This window comes from Myotis daubentonii, chromosome 17, assembly GCF_963259705.1.
Source record: "Myotis daubentonii chromosome 17, mMyoDau2.1, whole genome shotgun sequence".
In the NCBI taxonomy this organism is placed as follows: Eukaryota; Metazoa; Chordata; class Mammalia; order Chiroptera; family Vespertilionidae; genus Myotis; species Myotis daubentonii.
In genome coordinates this window covers 7781026-7800193 of record NC_081856.1, presented here as the reverse complement: position 1 = coordinate 7800193, position 19168 = coordinate 7781026, and the positions used below count along the sequence as shown (strand labels likewise).

General features: G+C 52.9%; 2 protein-coding genes across 8 annotated transcripts in view; one reads left to right on the top strand and one right to left on the bottom strand.

Moving 5' to 3' along the window:
• The first annotated feature begins 6017 nt into the window (after positions 1-6017).
• Positions 6018-7702, top strand: CEBPD (CCAAT enhancer binding protein delta). Its single transcript, XM_059672708.1, has 2 exons — positions 6018-7567; positions 7671-7702. The coding sequence occupies exon 1, from the start codon at positions 6537-6539 to the stop codon at positions 7320-7322; it is 786 nt and encodes a 261-aa protein (XP_059528691.1). The 5' UTR covers positions 6018-6536; the 3' UTR covers positions 7323-7567; positions 7671-7702.
• A 918-nt stretch (positions 7703-8620) lies between these two features.
• Positions 8621-19168, bottom strand: part of SPIDR (scaffold protein involved in DNA repair) — a 285105-nt gene continuing 274557 nt past the window's right edge. For 5 of the 7 annotated variants that reach the window (XM_059672698.1, XM_059672699.1, XM_059672700.1 and 2 more), the window contains 4 exons: positions 15596-15689; positions 14489-14609; positions 14160-14213; positions 8621-9237 (listed from right to left, as the gene is read on the bottom strand). In XM_059672698.1, the coding sequence (XP_059528681.1) occupies positions 9076-9237; positions 14160-14213; positions 14489-14609; positions 15596-15689 (431 nt within the window). In that variant the 3' untranslated portion in view covers positions 8621-9075. Of the gene's footprint in view, positions 9238-14159; positions 14214-14488; positions 15111-15595; positions 15690-18363; positions 18874-19168 lie in introns of those variants that run through there. The other 2 variants (XR_009449640.1, XM_059672701.1) reach the window with 2 other exon arrangements.

Here is a 19168-nt window from a genome sequence, read left to right as displayed (position 1 = left end):
TGGGACCGCACGAAGCAGAATTTGCCTCAGCAGGTCCTGGTGCTGCCGGGACCTCCCGTTGGATGTGCTGTGTGTGAGGCTTATTCGGTCCTGCTCTCATGTTGTGCGAGGCTGTCTGTGGCTGGCCCTGAACAGCCTGTTCGGAGCTACAGTGACCCACAGTTTGTGGCTGTCTCTGCTGGTCTTGGGTGCACGTGGGGAGGACCTAACCGCACACCACGGTCAGCTTTTCCCCCAGGACTGGTCCCAGGGGCAGGTCAGCAAAAGTCCCAAGTCATCCTGAGACCACCTCCACCTGTTGGCAGCCTGTTGGCAGCCTGTCAGGCCCACTCACTGAAAGAGCCCCTGGCAGACTTGGGGGAAGGGGACCAGTGGTTTCCTGCAAGGGGCGGTGCTGGCCTGGCTTCAGGGTGGTGGTGGGTGTGGACCTCACTCCAGAGTGACAGGACGCAGTCTTCCTGAGTTTTGTCCTGACTTTGGCAGGTGAGGCCACGAGGATTCAGGCAGGTGGGGCCTCCGGAGTCTGCTGGTTGGATCTGTGGGAAACTGGGCTGGTGGTTCTGTTGGATTTCTCATGGTGGGAAGTGCCAGTCAGGTTTGCAGGGAAAGGGGGTAATGGCCTCTGCCCCAAAGTCAGACCATTCAGTCCCGGCACCTGTGAGTCTCCCTGACTCCGACAGCCTGGCCGAAGCAGCTAACTCCTCAGCAGGGCACAAGCTCCACATGGGGGGGGGGGGCAGGGAGGGCAGATGGAGCCCAGAGGGTGTGGCTATTGCTCTCCTTCAGGCTGATGCCACAAGGACACTCCACCCAAGAGAGATGGCACCTTGGATATGGGAGAATGACTCAGCACAGATCCCTCCCCAGAGCAACAATTCCTAGACTTTCCCTAGGTCAGTGGTCGGCAAACTGCAGCTCGCAAGCCACATGCGGCTCTTTGGCCCCTTGAGTGTGGCTCTTCCACAAAATACCACGTGCGGGCGCGCACGTACAGTGCGGTTGAAACTTCGTGGCCCGTGCGCAGAAGTCGGTATTTTGTGGAAGAGCCACACTCAAGGGGCCAAAGAGCCGCATGTGGCTCGCGAGCCGACCACTGCCCTAGGTGATTCTAGTCCCCCTGCCCTCCCTCTGCTGGAGCCCAGTGCGAGTGGCTGTGTACAAAACGTTGTGCCTTGGCCCGTTAACAGGGTGCCTGTGTCTCCCACGGACTCCCAGCCTCAGTCTCCCTGGTGGACAGAAGTCCTGCTGCGTTTCACAGCCGGGTGTTGGGGGGACACCTCCACAGGCTCTCGTGCTCTGGGCTGGGGAGCCTGGCTTGGGGGTTCGGCCCCAGGCCTCTCTGGAACCTCATCCACCGCCCGTGGGAGCAGAGCCAGTCCTCTTGGCATCGTCACCTTCCTAGTCGTCTCGATGCGGCCGCTTCGGTAAATCCACGGCCCAAGGCTTCTCCTCAGCTCGTCTTCAGTAGGTTATTCGGGATGATTGCTCTTTATTTTAGTTGTAATCCAGTTTGGTCCTGAAAGGAGGTGAGTGTAGCTTCCACCTACTCTGCTGCCATCTTGAGGCTCCCTCCTCTGAATCACTTTTAAATTCAGAGTTGTTGATATTTGGGTTTTATACCCAATACTGCTCTCTGTTAATCAAGAGAGTTGGTGATGCAGAATTTCTTAAAAGAGAGCTCCCCACCATTATCCCTCGGGTTTCACTCCTATCCACTTACACCCAGATGCAGGCAAGACCAGATGTTGTAATTGACACCGTGGCCAATGGTGATTGGCATATGCATCCCAATATTGCAGCCAAATTTCAACAAAATATGGAAAAATGCGCATTTGATATTTGGCAATATGTGAGGTGAATTGTCCTGAGAAACCCGATATGGAAATGATTAATGTGGCTGAAGTCACGGAAGGCAGCAGAGAGCAGCTACTTTATGAAGGCTCTGGCCGATGGAAGGTCCTGCCAGCCACATAGGCGAGGGGAGGAAGAGCTCTCACCTGGACCATCGCCATCACGAACGGGGCCAGGTAGGTCTGGGGGGGGGGGGGGGGGATTCAGAGCTGAGCCAGGCCTCTGTTGCTTGTGGTAGGAAACAGATTTACTCGTAAAGACGTGGGCAGTCGAGGGCTCACACTTAAAAACTGAAACTCCGTTCTCGTGGCCAAGAACCTCTCAAGTATTTTATGGACCAGAGTGACAGAACCTTCCTCTTCAAAGAGCTCCTGGCAGCCACCCGGAGAATGGATTGGGTGGGGGAACTCCTCCGTGCAAGCCTGCTGTGCCCTTCCTGGGGGAACAGGTGTGACAAGTGCCACCCAGGAAGTGCCTGGGCTGTGTCAGGAGGTGGAGGCAGGGCTGGCAGGTGTGAGCTCAGGGAAGGAGGAATCCACTTGACAAGAATATGGGCTAGAAAGACAATTGCTTCTCCTTTGTGTTTTATTCATGTGAAGGTGACAAGAATATGGAAGTTGGACACCTGGCCCACCGAATCCAATACCTGTGTTCAGCTCCGGTTGCTTTGTAGTCTGGGGGCTCAGCCTCTTCGATTCAGAGGCTGGAGTAAGTGCAGAAATGTTCACCCAGTTTTTAATAAAACACACAGGCTCTCACAGTGCAAAGGATGTGTGACCCCAACACCCACTGGGTTCATTATTTTCGACCTTTGTCTTCCTTTATTCAAACTCAGACATTAGGAATGAGGTTTATTTAAAAAGACTGCATTTGTATCATCTGACACAGACACATGGAAATATACCATAAAGTTAAAATTAGCCCCAAGCAGTTTAATGAAAGTATCTAATTTGATAGTTGGGAAGAGGGTGTTAAAGCCAGCAGTTTTCTTCCTGAAACTTCCTTTTGTTTTCGATAGCACTGCTCAAAAACCACTTCCATCGTTTGAGACTTTGATTCGAACGATTGTTCCTGCCCAGGACCTTGCCCCATATAGAGCACCCAGAGTGGCCCCACATCAGAGCTGTGCTGTGGTCACCATGTTATGAATGAGCAGGAGACTGGGTCGTCTCTTCTAGCCCTGAGGGCGCTTAGTGATGGTAGAGCACATTCTAAGCATTTTGAGCCGCGTGAACTTCTAACCACTGATGTGTTTAGAAACTCAGCTGAGCTCAGCATAGGAGTGTCCTTGTTAACACAGGGAAGTACAAAGCTCCCACCTGGAATGCTTTCTCACCCGATTCCTCCTTGTGACGGCTCCCCTCAGAACACCAGAGTCCAGAGAAGGGTCAAATAATTACTGGAAACAGATCTCTACCAATGAGAAATGTTCAAGAACAACTTTGTCTTCATCTTGAATAAATTATTAGTGGAGACATTCAAAGAAGTGACTAGGAACTACTGTCACAGAAACTAAACTTTAAACTTTATTATTTTTTTAAAAAAGTCTTTAATTTGCCCTCAAATGTCATAACAAATCCATTATTGTGGATTTATAATCTCTCCTCCCCCCTTTTCTGGAAAAGGCAAGAAAATTCTTTATAGTAAATGGAATTATTTATTTTTTAAATTTTATTTTTCAGTTACAGTCTACATTCAATGCTGTTTTGTTGTAGTGTCAGGGTACAGCACGTGGTTAGACAATCACAGACTTTACAACATGTTCTCCCTGGCAGTTCCTGGCGCCACACTTACTAAAATGTTATTGACTATATTCGTGATGCTGTGCTTTACGTCCACATGACTTTTTCCTGTTAATCCTCACCCGAGGATATTTGTTCCGTTGGTTTTTAGAGAGAGTGGGGGGGAGAGAGAGGATAGAGAGACATCGATTGGTTGCCTCCCGCACCAGAGCCGCACAGGTGCCTGGGATGGAACCGGCAGCCCTTCGGTGTGTGGGCAATGCTCTAACCACTGAAAACACCAGCCAAGGCCCAGTGACTATTTTTAAACAACCAATTTTGTATTCTTAATCCCTTCACCTTCCTACCTCTCCCCAACCCCCTTTCCTCTGGCTACCATCAGTCTGTTCTCTGTATCTATGAGTCTGCTTCAATTTTGTTTTTTTTGTTCTGTTCTTTAGATGCCACAGATGGTGAAATCATATGGTATTTTTCTTACTCTAACTTATTTCAGTTAGAATAATATTCTAGGTCTATACATGGCTGAGTAATAGTCCACCGTACATGTGTACCACAACTTTTTCATTCACCTGAGTTGCTTCCGTATCTTGGCTATTGTAAATAATGCTGCAATAAACACAGGGGTGCATATATTCTTTCAAATTAGTGTTTGGGTGGGAAGAAAATTCTTTATTACTGGTTAATATATTACGAAAATGTAGGCTTAGCATCTTTTTCAAGCTCAATCCCAAAATGTCAAAGGGCATTCTAACAGTTTTTCTTCAATAGCATTTCCTTGTAAGCTCAACTTCATCTTAGCAAAAATACTTATATTTACTCTGATATCTGAATGTACTAATCATCTCACTGAGTTATTTTTGAGAATATGGTTCTTCCACATAAATTTTTCATTTCCTAATTAATTGGAGAAGGCTTTATAGTGTTTTTAGGGCTTCCTACATAAACAGAACTAAGAAATTTGTCCTAGGCTGCTGGGAGCCGGTCCATCCTTGCTGTTTCAAGGGACCTGGCGTATATGGCATACTGTTCTTAATATGTTTGCTCACCTTCTTGGCACTATGTGTTTTAACCAAGGTCACCTCTCTGAGAAAGGTTGTTTCCCCAGGTAGGGGTTTTCCCCTGAAGTTAGGGAGGGAATAAAACCCCTTAACTAAGTGCCAGGCGGGTAATTAATCACTTTAACTACGAACAATCATGCTTAAGCTACATAATCTTTACTCTCTGGAATGGAGATAAGAAACACCCTAACCTTTAAAATAGTGATTGATAGGATTGAATCAACTGGTATAAATACAGATGTAACAAGACAACAGACACAGAACCTAGAGACAGAACTTAGAACACAGAACCTAGACTCAGAACCTAGACACAGAACCTACACAGAACCTAGAGACAGAAGAACTTCGCTGGAGAGAACATGGCAACAGATCCTGGACAGAAACTGGCCACAGAACCTAGAGACAGAACCTGGCTACAGAACCTGGATAGAACATGGCAAGAGAACCTGACTAGAACCTGGTGACTGAACCTGGCTGGAGAACCTTGACAGAACCTGGCTGGAGAACCTAGTGAGGGAACATGGCTACAGAACCTGGCTGGAGAACCGACAGAACCTGGCAATAGGACCAGGCAAGAGAACCCAACCATGCTGATCAACTGAACGCTGCCTCTGTGTCATTCCTTCTTTGCCAACTCCGTCCACACCTTTGGGGACCCCTGGACCTGCTGGGGTTGGACCCCAGCACTAGGCCGTTTCCTGGGTGGGCATGAACCCACATTATATGTATTCATGGTCTCTACCCTTCATAGGCGCTTAATGCATCACACCAACATAGTGTGCCCCTCTGAGTAACTCTAAAGCAATGTGTTTGTTCTAGAAACCCTATCGAACACCCCACAGTGTGTCACTGGAGTTCACCTCCGGGATGAACGCAGGAGCTCGGCAGCAGCGTGCGCGCCACTGGGTGTTTGGACCACCGTCTGGTGAGAGGGAGGCCTGAGCCCAGAATAGGTGTGAGATGGCGCCCAGGTCTGAGCGGGGCAGTGATTTAAGAAAAGGAATCGACAAAGCTGCCTGCCCCCAATTGCAGGGACTCGGCGCACAAAGACAATCCATACCGTCTTCTCGGGCATTTGCCAATGTGAAGAGCTACGGACTCGCCGCCCCGCCAGGTACCAGTGCAACCCTTCCCTCTGCTCACGAGGCCCAGCCGCTTCAGCTTGAAAGAACGTCTCTGAACCTGAACAGAGAGAAGCTGAAATAAAATCAGGGCCGAAGGAAGACGAGCCACAAGATGGCACTGCTTCAGTTCAGAGAAGCGGCCCGGAGCGGGGAGCGCCCGCAACGCGGGTCCTCGCGGCTTCGTGGGGTCCGGAGCCGACCGGTCCGGCCCGGCCTCGCGCTGCAGCCGACGGGGCGGCCGGCGCTGCGTCCCGCTCCCCGCGGCCAGGGAGCAGCCGCGGCGGGGCCGAGCGACGCCCGCGCCGGCAGGGTCCCTGCTCGGCCCTCCGGCCGGGCCGCCCGCCCCCTCCCGCCTCTGACGACGGGAACCGGCCCGGGACGCGCGCCACGGCCGGGCCGCTGCTGACCCCGCGCGGGCTCGGAAGGACGCGGAGCTGCCGTCCACCCACAGGAAGCGGGGAGCGCCCCGCGCGGGCGGAGGGAGGGCCGTTCCCAGCAGGACGGCCCGGGCCGGTCCGGGCGGGGGCGGAGGAAGCGCCGCGCGGGGGGAGCCGGGGCCGCGAGGCGGCGGCGGGCGAAGGTTCAAGGGGCGGCTCCGGGGGTGGCTCCCCGGCAGCCGCCCGCCGCTCCCCGCCCCGCGCCCCCGGGCGCCCCGCGGCCTGGAGCCGGGGCGGGGCCTGCGCGTCCGCGCGGCTAGAAAAGGCGGCGGCCGGCCCCCGGGTGACAGCCGCGCTCGCCCTCGGAGCCCAGCCGACGCCGCCATGAGCGCCGCCCTCTTCAGCCTGGACGGCCCGGCGCGCGGCGCGCCCTGGCCCGCGGAGCCGGCGCCCTTCTACGAGCCGGGCCGGACCTGCAAGCCCGCCCGCGCCAGCGAGCCCGGCGCCGCGGCCCCCGCCATGTACGACGACGAGAGCGCCATCGACTTCAGCGCCTACATCGACTCCATGGCCGCCGTGCCCACCCTGGAGCTGTGCCACGACGAGCTCTTCGCCGACCTCTTCAACAGCAACCACAAGGCGGGCGCGGCGGGCGCCCCGGAGCCGCCGCCCGGCCACCCCGCGCGCCCCGCCGGCCCGGGCCCCGCCGCCCCGCGGCCGCTCAAGCGCGAGCCCGACTGGGGCGACGGCGACGCGGGCTCGCTGCTGCCCGCGCAGGTGGCCGTCTGCGCGCAGACCGTGGTGAGCCTGGCGGCCGCCGCGCAGCCCACGCCCCCCACGTCGCCCGAGCCGCCGCGGGGCAGCCCGGGGCCCAGTCCCGCGCCCGGCCCGGCCCGGGAGAAGGGCGCCGGCAAGCGGGGCCCGGACCGCGGCAGCCCCGAGTACCGGCAGCGGCGCGAGCGCAACAACATCGCGGTGCGCAAGAGCCGCGACAAGGCCAAGCGGCGCAACCAGGAGATGCAGCAGAAGCTGGTGGAGCTGTCGGCCGAGAACGAGAAGCTGCACCAGCGCGTGGAGCAGCTCACGCGGGACCTGGCCGGCCTCCGGCAGTTCTTCAAGCAGCTGCCCGGCTCGTCCTTCCTGCCGGCCGGGGCCGCCGACGGCCGGTGACGCGTGGCCGGCGGGGGCGCGGGGAGACGCCGGGACACCTCAGACCCGCCGCGCGGAGCCCAGCGCGCCCTGCCCGCCGCAGCCGCAGCCGCCGGCGCCGCCGTTTCGGGGACGCGAGGGGAAGGGAGCCGCGGCCTGGACTTGCCACCACTGACCCTGGAGAGAAGCTGTACTTGTTGATTTTCCCTTAAGTTATTTTTATATGGTAGCTTTTTCTACATCTTACCCCTGTTGATGCAGCTAAGGTACTTTTTTAAGAAAACAAAAAAGACTTTAAAGACAATCCTTTGTATTGTAGATAAGAGGAAAGGACTGAGCACGCTCACTTTTTTATATTAATTTTTACAGTATTGGTAAGAATAAAGAAGTATTTGAAACCACCCCTGCTTCCTGTGTTCGCGGCGGCGCCTGCTCGCTGGGGCCCCAGGACCCGCGGGGAAGGCGCGCTCCAGCCCCAGGTGCGCAGCGCGGCGCCGGGAAGGCGCGGACCCAGGTGTGTCACCCGAGGGCGCTGAGCTGGTACGGGAGGGAGAGGGTCGGCTTTGCTTGGGAAACACGCCGACATCTACGTCCGACTGTTTTGTTGAACTTGCCCAGGCTCAGCGAAGCGCGACCAAACTCGCCCGTTAAGCTACCAAGTTCTGGGGAAGGTGCTGGAAACACAGGACCAGATTGGGGAGGGGACGGAACGGCCCCCCTTTCTGCTGACCCGGGGGCTCCCTGAGCGGAGTGGGCTGCTGGAGGGGGCGGGGGCGGAGAGGGAGGCTCGGGGTGTTCTAAACGCCTGAGTTCTTGGCCTTCGTGGGTCTGCTTTCACTTTCCTCGTCTCCTGGACAGTGGCATGGAGATTTTCAACGTGCGCATGAATGCACTATAGTAACGTAGATGAAAGGACAGCCGCAGTGTTATGTCCCAGAGGGTCATCTGGACAAATACATAAAGCCCTTTGCCTCCCCCCAGTGAACGCGGGCACTAGGCACCCTTTATGTCGGGCACTGCGTCTATATTATGTAATTAATGATGGCCCGTCATGACCATATCGCTATAAGGGAGAAAACAGGACCTTTAGTGTCCACAGCTAATAAATTCATGGTGTTAATTTAAATCTCTCCCAACAACGCAGTTAACAACCCACCCCTCTTCAGTCTGATCTTGGCTATCGAGTGAGCTAACTACACTCTGTTCAGTGTCCCTATAATCACACTCGTTAACTCACTCACACTTGGTGCACATTTGTGTACCTCTGATAAAGTTCTCTAAAACATTTCCCCCAAATACTGAAAGGCAAACAAAAACCCTTCAAGTGCAAAATGCTTAGATTGGACATTTATTGGAGCAGAACAGTAATATAACAATATAGGACAAAGGGTTAAACTTTGCAGTGTATGCTTTGGGGCAATGGTAAAACAAAAACTACAAGAAAAACGTGTTGAATCAGGGTAAAATGTAAAAACTTTAAAATTGCAATTGAACAGTTTCTCCTGCTACATTAATACTACTGCTTAAGATAAATAAATACAAAACGAAGACCTCAAGCTTACATAAGCTTTATTAACAGTTATGTCCCTAAGTTTGCAGGAAGGTAATACAAATATATAGAAAAAATATTTTGATTTATATTTACAAAACCATTTTACTGTCATGTGCCCCAGAAAAATTGTAAGTTCCATTTCAAGATCATAAGATACATTCACTTTGCCCATAGTTAACAGCTACCAAACCACCAGCAGCACCCTGGCAGCCACACCGGCCTTCACGGACGCCCAGGAGAACCAGTGGTGCCTGAAGAGGCCCTTTCTCCCAGAAGCTCGATCTCCTCCAATCCCAGGCAGCTGGTCGGGTGGGTGGTTATGGACTGGACAAAACAATTTAGCCACCCCACCTCCTTTCCGATGACGCTGTTCACTTCATAACCCTGCAGGGATAAAAGGCATGCTGGTTACAGCAAACAGCCCTGCATGTTTTGCTCCCAACAACACAGAACACGACTTCAAATAGTTGAGAACAACATGGGTAAGAAAGAAAAAGGAAAAAAAGGGCTGTGATTTATTATGGCAAGTGAAGGAACGAATTTTTTTCTGAAAACAGAATCGTGTTTTTACACAAGAGCATTTAAAATGTGCCTGATGTTTGTTCGTGGATGCGATGATAAGCCTCTCCCAGCTGGCTGCCCTGGGAGAGGAGCGGAGGACTTGCACGGGACGAGCCCTGTTTATTAGCTGCGAACGCTGGGGCTGGGCTGGGCGCGCATCGTGCTTGCAGCTGCCTCCCACTTCCTTTGGGACACTTCCCCAATCTAGCAACGCTTCTGGTCAAAGGATTCTCTGGTATTTTGCCCCTAAACTTCCCTCTTCAATGGGATACTATTTCTTCTAGACTCACACTGAGTGTTGTAAAAAGCTTTTTATTCACGTTCTGATGAATATCTTGGTGGTCAGTTCATCTTGGCCAACTTTCATCTCTTGATGAAAACACAGACTAGGAAGGTGTGGTATGCTCTCATTAGTCTCTCTAGATCAAGCATGTCAAACTCAAAGGCTACCACGGGCCAAATAAACGAGGCATGCGGCCTGCGAGTTTAACGTGCTTGCTCTAGATCAAACCTCAGAACATTTCTCTCTGAGGCCGAGGTGGGCTAAATACATGGGGATACACGCATCTCTGGCCTTGGAGACGGAAGCCCTAGGAGTAGCGTGTTCTTTCAGAAGCTCCTTTGCTGCCATCTGCAGAGTAACATCAGGAGTACCTCTCACTTCTCTGAGCCAGACCCTTGACAGATCCCTACAATGGCTTTGCTCAGCATGTCTTACAAAGTAGGCACATGTCTGTGCTTCTCGGTGCCCTCCCATCGAAGGTGAGCGTCACTGCCCCACCGGGTCTAAGCTGGGCTCAGGGACGCTTTTCTGGAACAGAGCGGTGGACAGGGCACTGAGTTCGTCCCAAGCGTGGCCAGGAAAGGCGCCCGGCGCTTTCTGCCCGCCTCTCTGGGGACCCAGACACGTGCTGTGTGGGTGTCTGGCCGGAGCCCGGGCAGGTCCCAGCCAATTGGAGCACAAAAGCCAGGGGGGACCGAAGGCCTCTGGGGCTCCAGCCCAGCCTCGCCACCAGCTGACGCCCACTGGAGCGAGAGGAGCTGTCCTGGCAGAACCCCGTCCTGCCCACAGGCCTGTGCACAGGTAAGTGTGGGCCACTGAGCTGTGAGATGGTTTGTTGTGAAGCAGGAAATATCAGGATCAGTCTGGGTGTGATCCCTTCCTTCTGCTAGGAGGCGGCATGGTGGCAATGCCTAACCTACTAGTGCAATCTGTAAAGAGTTCTCATTGCTCAGTAAAAGTTCGTGTAAGGTCAACAGAGTGGTCGAATGGAGCGACGGGGGGGGGGGGGGGGGGTGTGTGGCTGGGAAGTGATGGAGCTAAAATATCTGACAACAATGGCGGCAAAGGTCTGTCTGCACTTGGGATCCTATGTGACACAGACGTCAACTTTAAGCCCATCCCCGGTCACTCACTGAGGGCCACTGCGAGGCCACGAAGGGCCTGCCACCGAGATGGCAGTGACCGGAGCTGCCAGGTTGCCAGTCCGGACAGCGAGCACAGGGTGTGCAGAGGCCGCCACTACCCCGGGCTGGGCAGGGAGATGACAGCAGCCACTTCTCTGTTGGCCATTTAATTGCCTTGCATGCTGTGTGTGTGTGTGTGTGTGTGTGTGTGTGTGACACAGACGCCCAGCATTCCTCCACTTTTACTTGGGGTGAAAGTACGGAATTCTGACTTGAAAAAAGTAGGCAAAAAATCACTTTAAAAAATGTCAGGTTTGGCAGCTACCGTCTTCAATAACAACTATCATTTATAAACAAAGATTAAATTACACATACTTTATATTTGCTGGCAATTAATACAGGTAGGTAAAAATCACACACACCAACCAATGCATCTGTACTCTCATATAAGTGTATATGTGCGTATGTGTAAAATGTGTCTCTATTTTTAAAAGGTACAATATATTTTTCCTTTAACTTTTCTTTTTCTGAAAGCTAAGGAAACGAAGTCCGAGTTTCATGTCACTGCAGTGTTACAGTGAATGCACTGACATGTACAAGGACAGCAACCCCATTGCTCTCACTCCTGTAGCTGGACCCCATTAAAGCGAAGGCAGACACGTACACTCACGTATCCTACCCAGAGGCAGTGCCTTCATTCCAGGGCATGGAGTTATGGTTCCATAGAAAGTCCTATGTAATTCTCTGGATTTTGGCAAATGTGCATTCACACAGAAAACAGATAGAATCCAGACTGGAAAACGCATGGCGGATGTCTACACGTAAGTCCTTTTTAAAAAAAAAAAAAAAAATTAAAAAAAATCCTCACCTGAGGATATGTTTATTGATTTTAGAGAGATAGGAAGAGGGAGAGAGAAGGAGGGAGGGAGAAGGGGGGATGGAGGGAGAGAGAGAGAGAGAGAGAGAGAGAGAGAGAGAGAGAGAGAGAGAGAGATGGACCTGTTGCCTCCCATAAGTCCCCTGACTAGGGATCAAACCTGCAAGCTAGGTGTGTGCCCTGACCAGGAATCGGATGCTCCAACCACCTGAGCCACACCAGCCAGGCACACACACAGTCCTTTCATCACCCTCCTCCAGCTGCTTTCCGGGTCAGATGTAGAGCACCGATCCCCCTGTGAGTGGCGCGGGGGGCAGGGGCGAGGTCACCGAAATGCCCCTCAGGCTTGGCATTTGCCTTATTTCCTGGTGTCAGCTCTGAGAGTACCTGCAACGTTGGCACCTGAAGCTATCACAACCGGCGCCCCTCATCCAATGCACACACTCTAGCACACACATGTACACGGGCACTCACAGCTGTATGAGACAAACACATGAACACTCAAGTACACACACATGCTCTTTTGAGCTCTTTCAGGATTTTACATGAGAGAGCACTGCCATTGCGGAGTTTGATGTGGGGGAGGAAACCAATGGAGAAGAGCATTCCCACAGGCCTCCCCCGTCCATCCCTGGAGGCCACCTGGAGGAGGCAGACCACTGGGTGGGGAGCCGCAGGACTGAGTGGGAGGCAGGCCTCGCGGAGGCCGCCTGGAGAATGCAGGCGAACCTGGGCCTGTCTGGGTGGAACAGCAGGCGAGTTGTGCAGCTCTCCCAAGTGCTGCTGGTTTGGTTTGTTTAGGTTGTGGGTTTGGTTCATTTTCCTATGTGTCCTCCTGAAGCAGGAGTGTTACCAACACTTCCGCCAGCACTCTCCACTTCCCCGATAACCCAGCTCTGTTCTCTTTAGCGCCCACTGAAAGCCCCGCCTTAGAAACCTCCATCCCGGCTGTACCCAGGACCACGCCCTTCCCTCTTCCTCTCTTCTCTCCCCCAAGCACCGAGAGATGAGGCAACGAGGTGCTGCTAACTCATCACCCATTAAACACACAGACTTCACTAAGAACAGACACACACAGATGAGCCCATTTCCCCGACCCCACTCCCCAGTCTGGGCTGGCGACTGCCTCTCTGCACCCGACAAAACAGTGGCTGTGAGCCCTGCAACCCTTTGCTTCCCTTGCAGTCAAGTGTGGAGCCTGCCCCCTGGGTGGTTAGGGAGATGGAACAGGCAACGTGAGAAAAGCAAGAGCCGTTCCTGGGCCACTGTAATTACTTACTTACACTCTACTTTGAAAGGACCAGGGAATACTTGTTCATAAGCCCTCCTGCAGCCTGGTCTAAACACCAATCCCTACTGGCACTGCAACCCCTTGTTTAGCACAGGGGTAAGGGGGGAATGAAGGGGTGCCATTGAGTTGTTTTAAAGAGACAGGCCCAGGCTGGTGGGCTTATGCTGGGGAGGGAGCCAGAAACCCTTGTATAGCTCCACAGGCGACTCTACCCTGAAATCCGCGCGGGAACTGTAGTCAGACCAGTGATTCTTTAGGGTTCTGTTCGGGACTGATCCACATTCCAACGTAATCCAAACTGAGTTTAGATGCGAGAACGTGACACTGCTCCGCCTCCTGGTGCTGCCCGCCCCGCGAGGGCAGGAGGGTGGGCACCAGGTGGCGGGCCGAGGGCAGCCTCCACGGGATGGACCGAATCAGCCTGATTCTGCTGGAATCAGAGCTGGAGTTGGGCCGGGAGAGCCCGTCAGGAAGTTCTGTACTATCAGTCTCCTGGCCCCATAACCTCCTGAGCTGGCCGTCTGCCCCTCGATGTGGACCCCGGCCCCGGCCAGGGGCCTGTGCCTGGCACCACTCAGTGGTCAGCCCGGTGCCCTCCTCTGGGCTCAGCAACTCCCTGGCCACTGCGGTGCTTGTCCATGGCTGCGGCCAGAGGCGGCGCCTCCAGAACAGCCGCCTTGTGTGAGGCCGCTCTCAGAAGAGAACTCTTGGCCCCAAGGTATGTTCAGGTGGTGGTTTTCTCGGAGGAGCAGCACTTTGCTGTCACACTGTACTGACTCTCAGAACTAATGCTCGTTACCAAATACTCAAACGGGACACAAAGGCGTGTATCTCAGTCAATCCTGTTCTCTTAATGTGAAACCACGGCAGCGGGACTTGAAATCTCAATCCTGTTCTACTCTCATCCCAGGCCTGGGGGTCAGATTCACGACTCTACTGTAAGGCTGAGCAGGAATAACCCCGATCCCAGAAAGGAAAGACATGTTAGCAGACAGGGCATCTGCCGGTGATGAGAGCCGTCGGAGGGCCAGGCCGCGTGCAGTCTCGCATTCAGCACGTGCAGGCGTGCTGCGGGCCGCCGGAGCGGGAAGCACATGGCACGGGGTCTGTATCGGGGGGAGATCTGCTAGCTGGGGGCTTCGAGCACAGAACACACATCCGGGCACTTACCCCGTCCTCACCGGCGGCGAACCTCAGGAGCGAGGAGATACTGCTCTGCATCAGCTGCAACGACAGTCACACGGCTGGGTTAGGGCGCCAGGCGGCGAGAGCGCTGGTGCTGACACTCACGCCTGGAGACGAACATGTTAGACAGGAACCACCGCCTCCTCTTAGTAGCTCTGATCTCAAACGTGGCTTGTCAGGCCACAGACATGGAAAGACTGTGTTCCTGAGGGTGAGTCCTTCGCCCTTTCCCAGGGAAAGAGCGATGGGTGCGAGTCTGCCCCAGGCCGGGAGCCAGAGCAGCTCCGCGAGGGACGGAGGGCGCACGCTCCTACCTTGACCCTCACTGTGCACTGGGGCCGCGCGGGGCAGGCCAGGAAGACCTGGAGGTGCCGTCGGAGGCCAGGAGAGGTGACCACGCGGGAGCAGTCCGCACAGGAAAAGGCGCCTCTGTCGCTGGGAAGCACACAGGGAAGACGGGGCCAGAACACAAGCGGATGAGCGTCTAGCAGTGGACAGACATTTTCCTGGACACGAACGAGTGCTGAGATAGCAGGGGATTTACTTTCCAAAACCAAGTTCCTGAAATAGGCCGCAGCAGCCGGGCTCGGCCTGCGCTGAGGGACAAAGGTCAGCTTCCCCCTCTGGCTGATGCGTGTGGGCATGAACCCGGCAGGGCCCTCAGCAGGACGCCTCATCCAGCCAATCCAGCTGAGCATGAGGACAGCAAACATCCCGCCAGCAAAGGGAAGCCCTGTGCCCGGCGAGAGGAAGGCAGGCCTCCTCTCCGCTGGACGGGAAGCCTGCTTTCAGTCGTCAGCATCTACACGCCTTCCTGCTGCCAAGTCCACCTGTGGTTCCCACTCTGCTCGTCTCTTAGGCACGATCCAGCAACCACTCGTTCACACATGATGCCATCCAGCCAGGAGGTGCCAAGGAGACATCTGCCCTGGGCTTCTTACGAAGCAGGAAAGTAAGGAGCCCCTTTCTATCTGTCATGTGACAAGTCCACGTGGGAGGCCAGAGAACTGACTGGAGAAAGACCCTCCTGAGGGCGGTGGAGCGGGTGCTGGGCCCCTGCGGGCACCTGCCCCCTGGTCTCTGGGAAGCCCGTGCCCCACGGAGGACAAGGTGCCAGTCACCAGGTTAGTCTTCTTTATTCACGTGAACCCTGGCTTTCGCTTTTCCCCTGACAACAAACCAACTGCGGACAGACCTGGCTTCTCTTTTACAAGATAACGAGCTGCAGGAACATGGAGAAAACCCCCATGGAGGAGAAGACCGTGTCCGCAGCCTCTGCCTTGCAGCGCAGACGGGCTTTGCTGCGGAGCTCCTGCCCGGCCTGGGCCCTGGGAGGGAGCTGCCCCGGGCAGGGAGGCAGGAGGGGTCCTGGGACTGGGCTGCCGCCCCCGGGGTCTTTCAGGCCAGTCGCTGCCCCTTACCTGTCTTCTGGGCTCTGTTCCAATCTCTGGCTGCCACACCGGTCACACACAGGCCAGGAGAAGGCCGTGCTCTCGTCCACAGCGACCACCGTGCCTAGGCCGAGGGAGAGCAGGGCCAGCTCAGGGTCTGCCCTCCAGCCTCTCCGTGCTCCTCAGGACGCAGAGGGTAACCAAGGGCCTCAGATTTTTCTCTCACTTGTGAGTGTATATAAATGTCCCTGAGATTTTTATAATGTCCGTGTATCGGACAGCATTCTAACAGTAAAAGGTGAGTTTTAAAACCTGCCCACATTACTACCTAACCAAGTGTTTTCATTTGTGCCCGATCTCTCTAGTCTTTCTCCAGACGCACACGTGTTGGAGTCATTACAAGCACATCATCAGTGCCATGTCCCATCCTCCTTTTAGGCGGCTAAGTAACTATTGAGAATTGTTTTATCTGTCTTACTGATACCCCATCTGGGTGATGTGTCATAGTTCCCCCAACCACTCTCCAAACTGGACAGCTGGGGCTCCGAATTCCTTTGGCGGTTAAGCAGTGGGTGTCTTCCCGCTGAGGCCCTTTCTGTGCCGAGACCCCTTCCCTAGCATGGATTCCGAGAAGCAGAGCTACTGTGAGCAGCAGCGATAGAAACGCCTCTAGAAGGTGCTTCCCACAAGGTCTCTGACCCCGTCCCCTCCCCTCGCAGAGCGCGGTCTCATGGCACTGAGTGTGGAAACCACTTTAAGTGTTTGCCTCCTGAACAGCACAACAGAATTCCTTATCTTGGTTTCCACTTCTTTGATAAGGAAAGATAAATATTCTATGGGTTTGTTAGTGTCTCTTATTCAGTGATTTCTCTGGTTTCCTATTTATTTTTACTCCCACATTTGTGATTTATTTTTTTCAACAAACATGTATACAATGTTCTTTAGTGTGGGATACATGTGTAGCACTAAAAACATAAAGATGAATGCTGCAATCCAGATAAACAAATAATGAGTAAAAATACCACGAAATATGGGAGAAAATGTTTGCAAAGGACATATCTGATAAAAGACTAATATCCACAATCTATAATAATAAAAGCATAATATGCAAATCGACTGAACAATCAAACAGCAGAGTGACTGTCTGGGACCACGCTATGACACCCACTGGCGCCAGGCCAGCCAAGGCGGGTGTGATGTGATGTGATTGGTCGGGGGCTCGGCCATCACCCCATGATTGCCCCACAGAGGGAGGCGCAGGTCACTGGCTGGCATGCTGATAAATTTGGGGGGCTCCACGATCACCCCAAAGAGGGAGGCCCAGGCTACCCTGCGGCAATGCTGTGGCCGGTGTGTGGGGCCTCCCTCTGCAGGGGTGATCCATCGTGGGGCTCCCGGACTGTGAGAGGGCACAGGCCGGGCTGAGATCCCCCCTCCCCCCCAGTGCAGGAATTTCATGCACCGGGCCTCTAGTATAAAATAAACTTTTAAAACTCAAGAGTAAGAACACAAACACCTAATTAAAAAATGGGTCAAAGACCTTAACAGACATCTCACCAAAGGAGATATACTGATGACAAATAAGCATATGAAAAGATTTCTAATATACTATCAGAGAAATGCAATTAAAACAATTGAATGCCAAACTGCACCCCTATTAGAATGGCCCAAGTCCAGAACGCGACACCACCAGAGGCCGGTGAGGACAGGGAACAACAGGAACCCTCTCTCACCGCTGGGGGAATGCGAAACGGTGCAGCGACTGTGGAAGATAGTTTGGTGGTTTCTTATAAAACTAAACACACCCTTATCACACAATCCCGCAATCAGACTCCTTGGTATTTACCCAAAGGAGCTGAAAGCTCAGTCCACGCAAGCACCTGAATACAGATGTTTGCAGCAGTTTTGGTCACAACTGGCAAAACTGAGAAGCAACGATGCTGTCCTTCAGGAGGTGAATGGATAGACAAACTGTGGCCCATCCAGACAACGGAATATTATTCATGCTAAAAATAAGCGATGAAGCCATGCAAAGACATGGAGAAAACGTAAGTACATAATGCTTGGTTAAAGAAGCCAGTTTTAAAAAGCCAATGATTCCAACTACACATAGACATTCTGGAAAAAGCAAAACGATACAACCAGTAAGAGGACCAGTGGCTGCCACGTGTCACTGGGGCGGGAGAAATGAACAGGTGGAGTGGAGAGGATTTTTACACCAGTGAAGCTATGCCCCGGCATACTGTAATGATGGACACATGTCATACAGTTGCCTAAGCCCAAATAAAGGACAATACCAACAGTGACCTTAACATAAACTATGGCCTTTGGGCGACTAGGATGTGTCCAACTGTAGCACATGTACCATGCTGATGGGGATGCTGACAGTGGCAGAGACTGTGTGTGTGTGTATGTGTGTGTGTGTGTGAGGCGGGAGGCGCAGGGAGAATAAGGGAATCTCTGTACCTCCTGCTTAATTTTGCGGTACACCTAACACTACCATAAAATAAATGCTAAATTAAGAAATGGCCCTAACTGGTTTGGCTCAGTGGGTAGAGCATCAGCCTGTGGACTCAAGGGTCCCAGTTTCGATTCCGGTCAAGGGCATGTACCTTGGTTGCGGGCACATCCTCAGTAGGGAGTGTGCAGGAGGCAGCTGATTGATGTTTCTCTCTCATCGATGTTTCTAACTCTCTATCCCTCTCCCTTCCTTTCTGTAAAAAAAAAAATCAATAAAATATATTAAAAAAAAAAGAAATGGAACAGACCCTTCAGAGGTGCAGAAGAGAGGCCCATTAGGCGGGCTTGAGGGTCAGGGAAGGCTTCATAAAAGAAGGGAACTGAGATAGGAATGCAGGTTGGGGGTGGGTCGCAGGCCACACTGCTTCCTGGGGTGAGGCTTGAGGCCAAACAGGCATAAAGGAAAGGCAGGTAAAGTGGCTGTAGAGTTAACAGACTATGATTACTCAGGGTCTTGCTGAGGATTTTATTTTTTTAAAATATATTTTTACTAATATCAGAAAGAAAAAGAGAGGGAGAGAGAGAGATAGAAACATCAATGATGAGGGAGAATCATCGATTGGCTGCCTCATGCATGCCCCCCACTGGGGACCAAGAATTGAACCGGGACATCCTAGTTCATAGGTCGACACTCAATCACTGAGCCACGCTGGCCGGGCTTGCTGGGGCTTTTACACTTGACTGTGGAAGGGTGAGAAGCCAGTAAGAAATTTTAGACAGAGATTGAGATGGTCCAATTTTCCTGGAGTGTGAAGCATTGCAGATATTCTGTTAAGTCACAGACCATCCTGTAGAAAGTGAAATGAGACGTTTGAATACAGTAAGACGGGACCTGCATTTCCAGTCATCCTTCCCACCCTCTGTGGTGGGGAAGTATCGCATTCCCACTAAAACAAGCATTAGAAAAAAATTTATCTGTAGAGGACAAAACAGATTTATGAGAACTAAGTAGGTTTGATTTATTAAAATACATTGATGTGATACATACTTGAATGACTTTCTAAAAATGAAAATAACATCTTGATTTTGAAAAGCCTGCCCTGCTAATTTCATTATCCTTGCAAATCTAATGACTATCAAGTT

Bases quoted from the DNA above. Each gene is read 5' to 3' on its own strand.
- CEBPD (XM_059672708.1), top strand. From the start codon at position 6,537: ATGAGCGCCGCCCTCTTCAGCCTGGACGGCCCGGCGCGCGGCGCGCCC.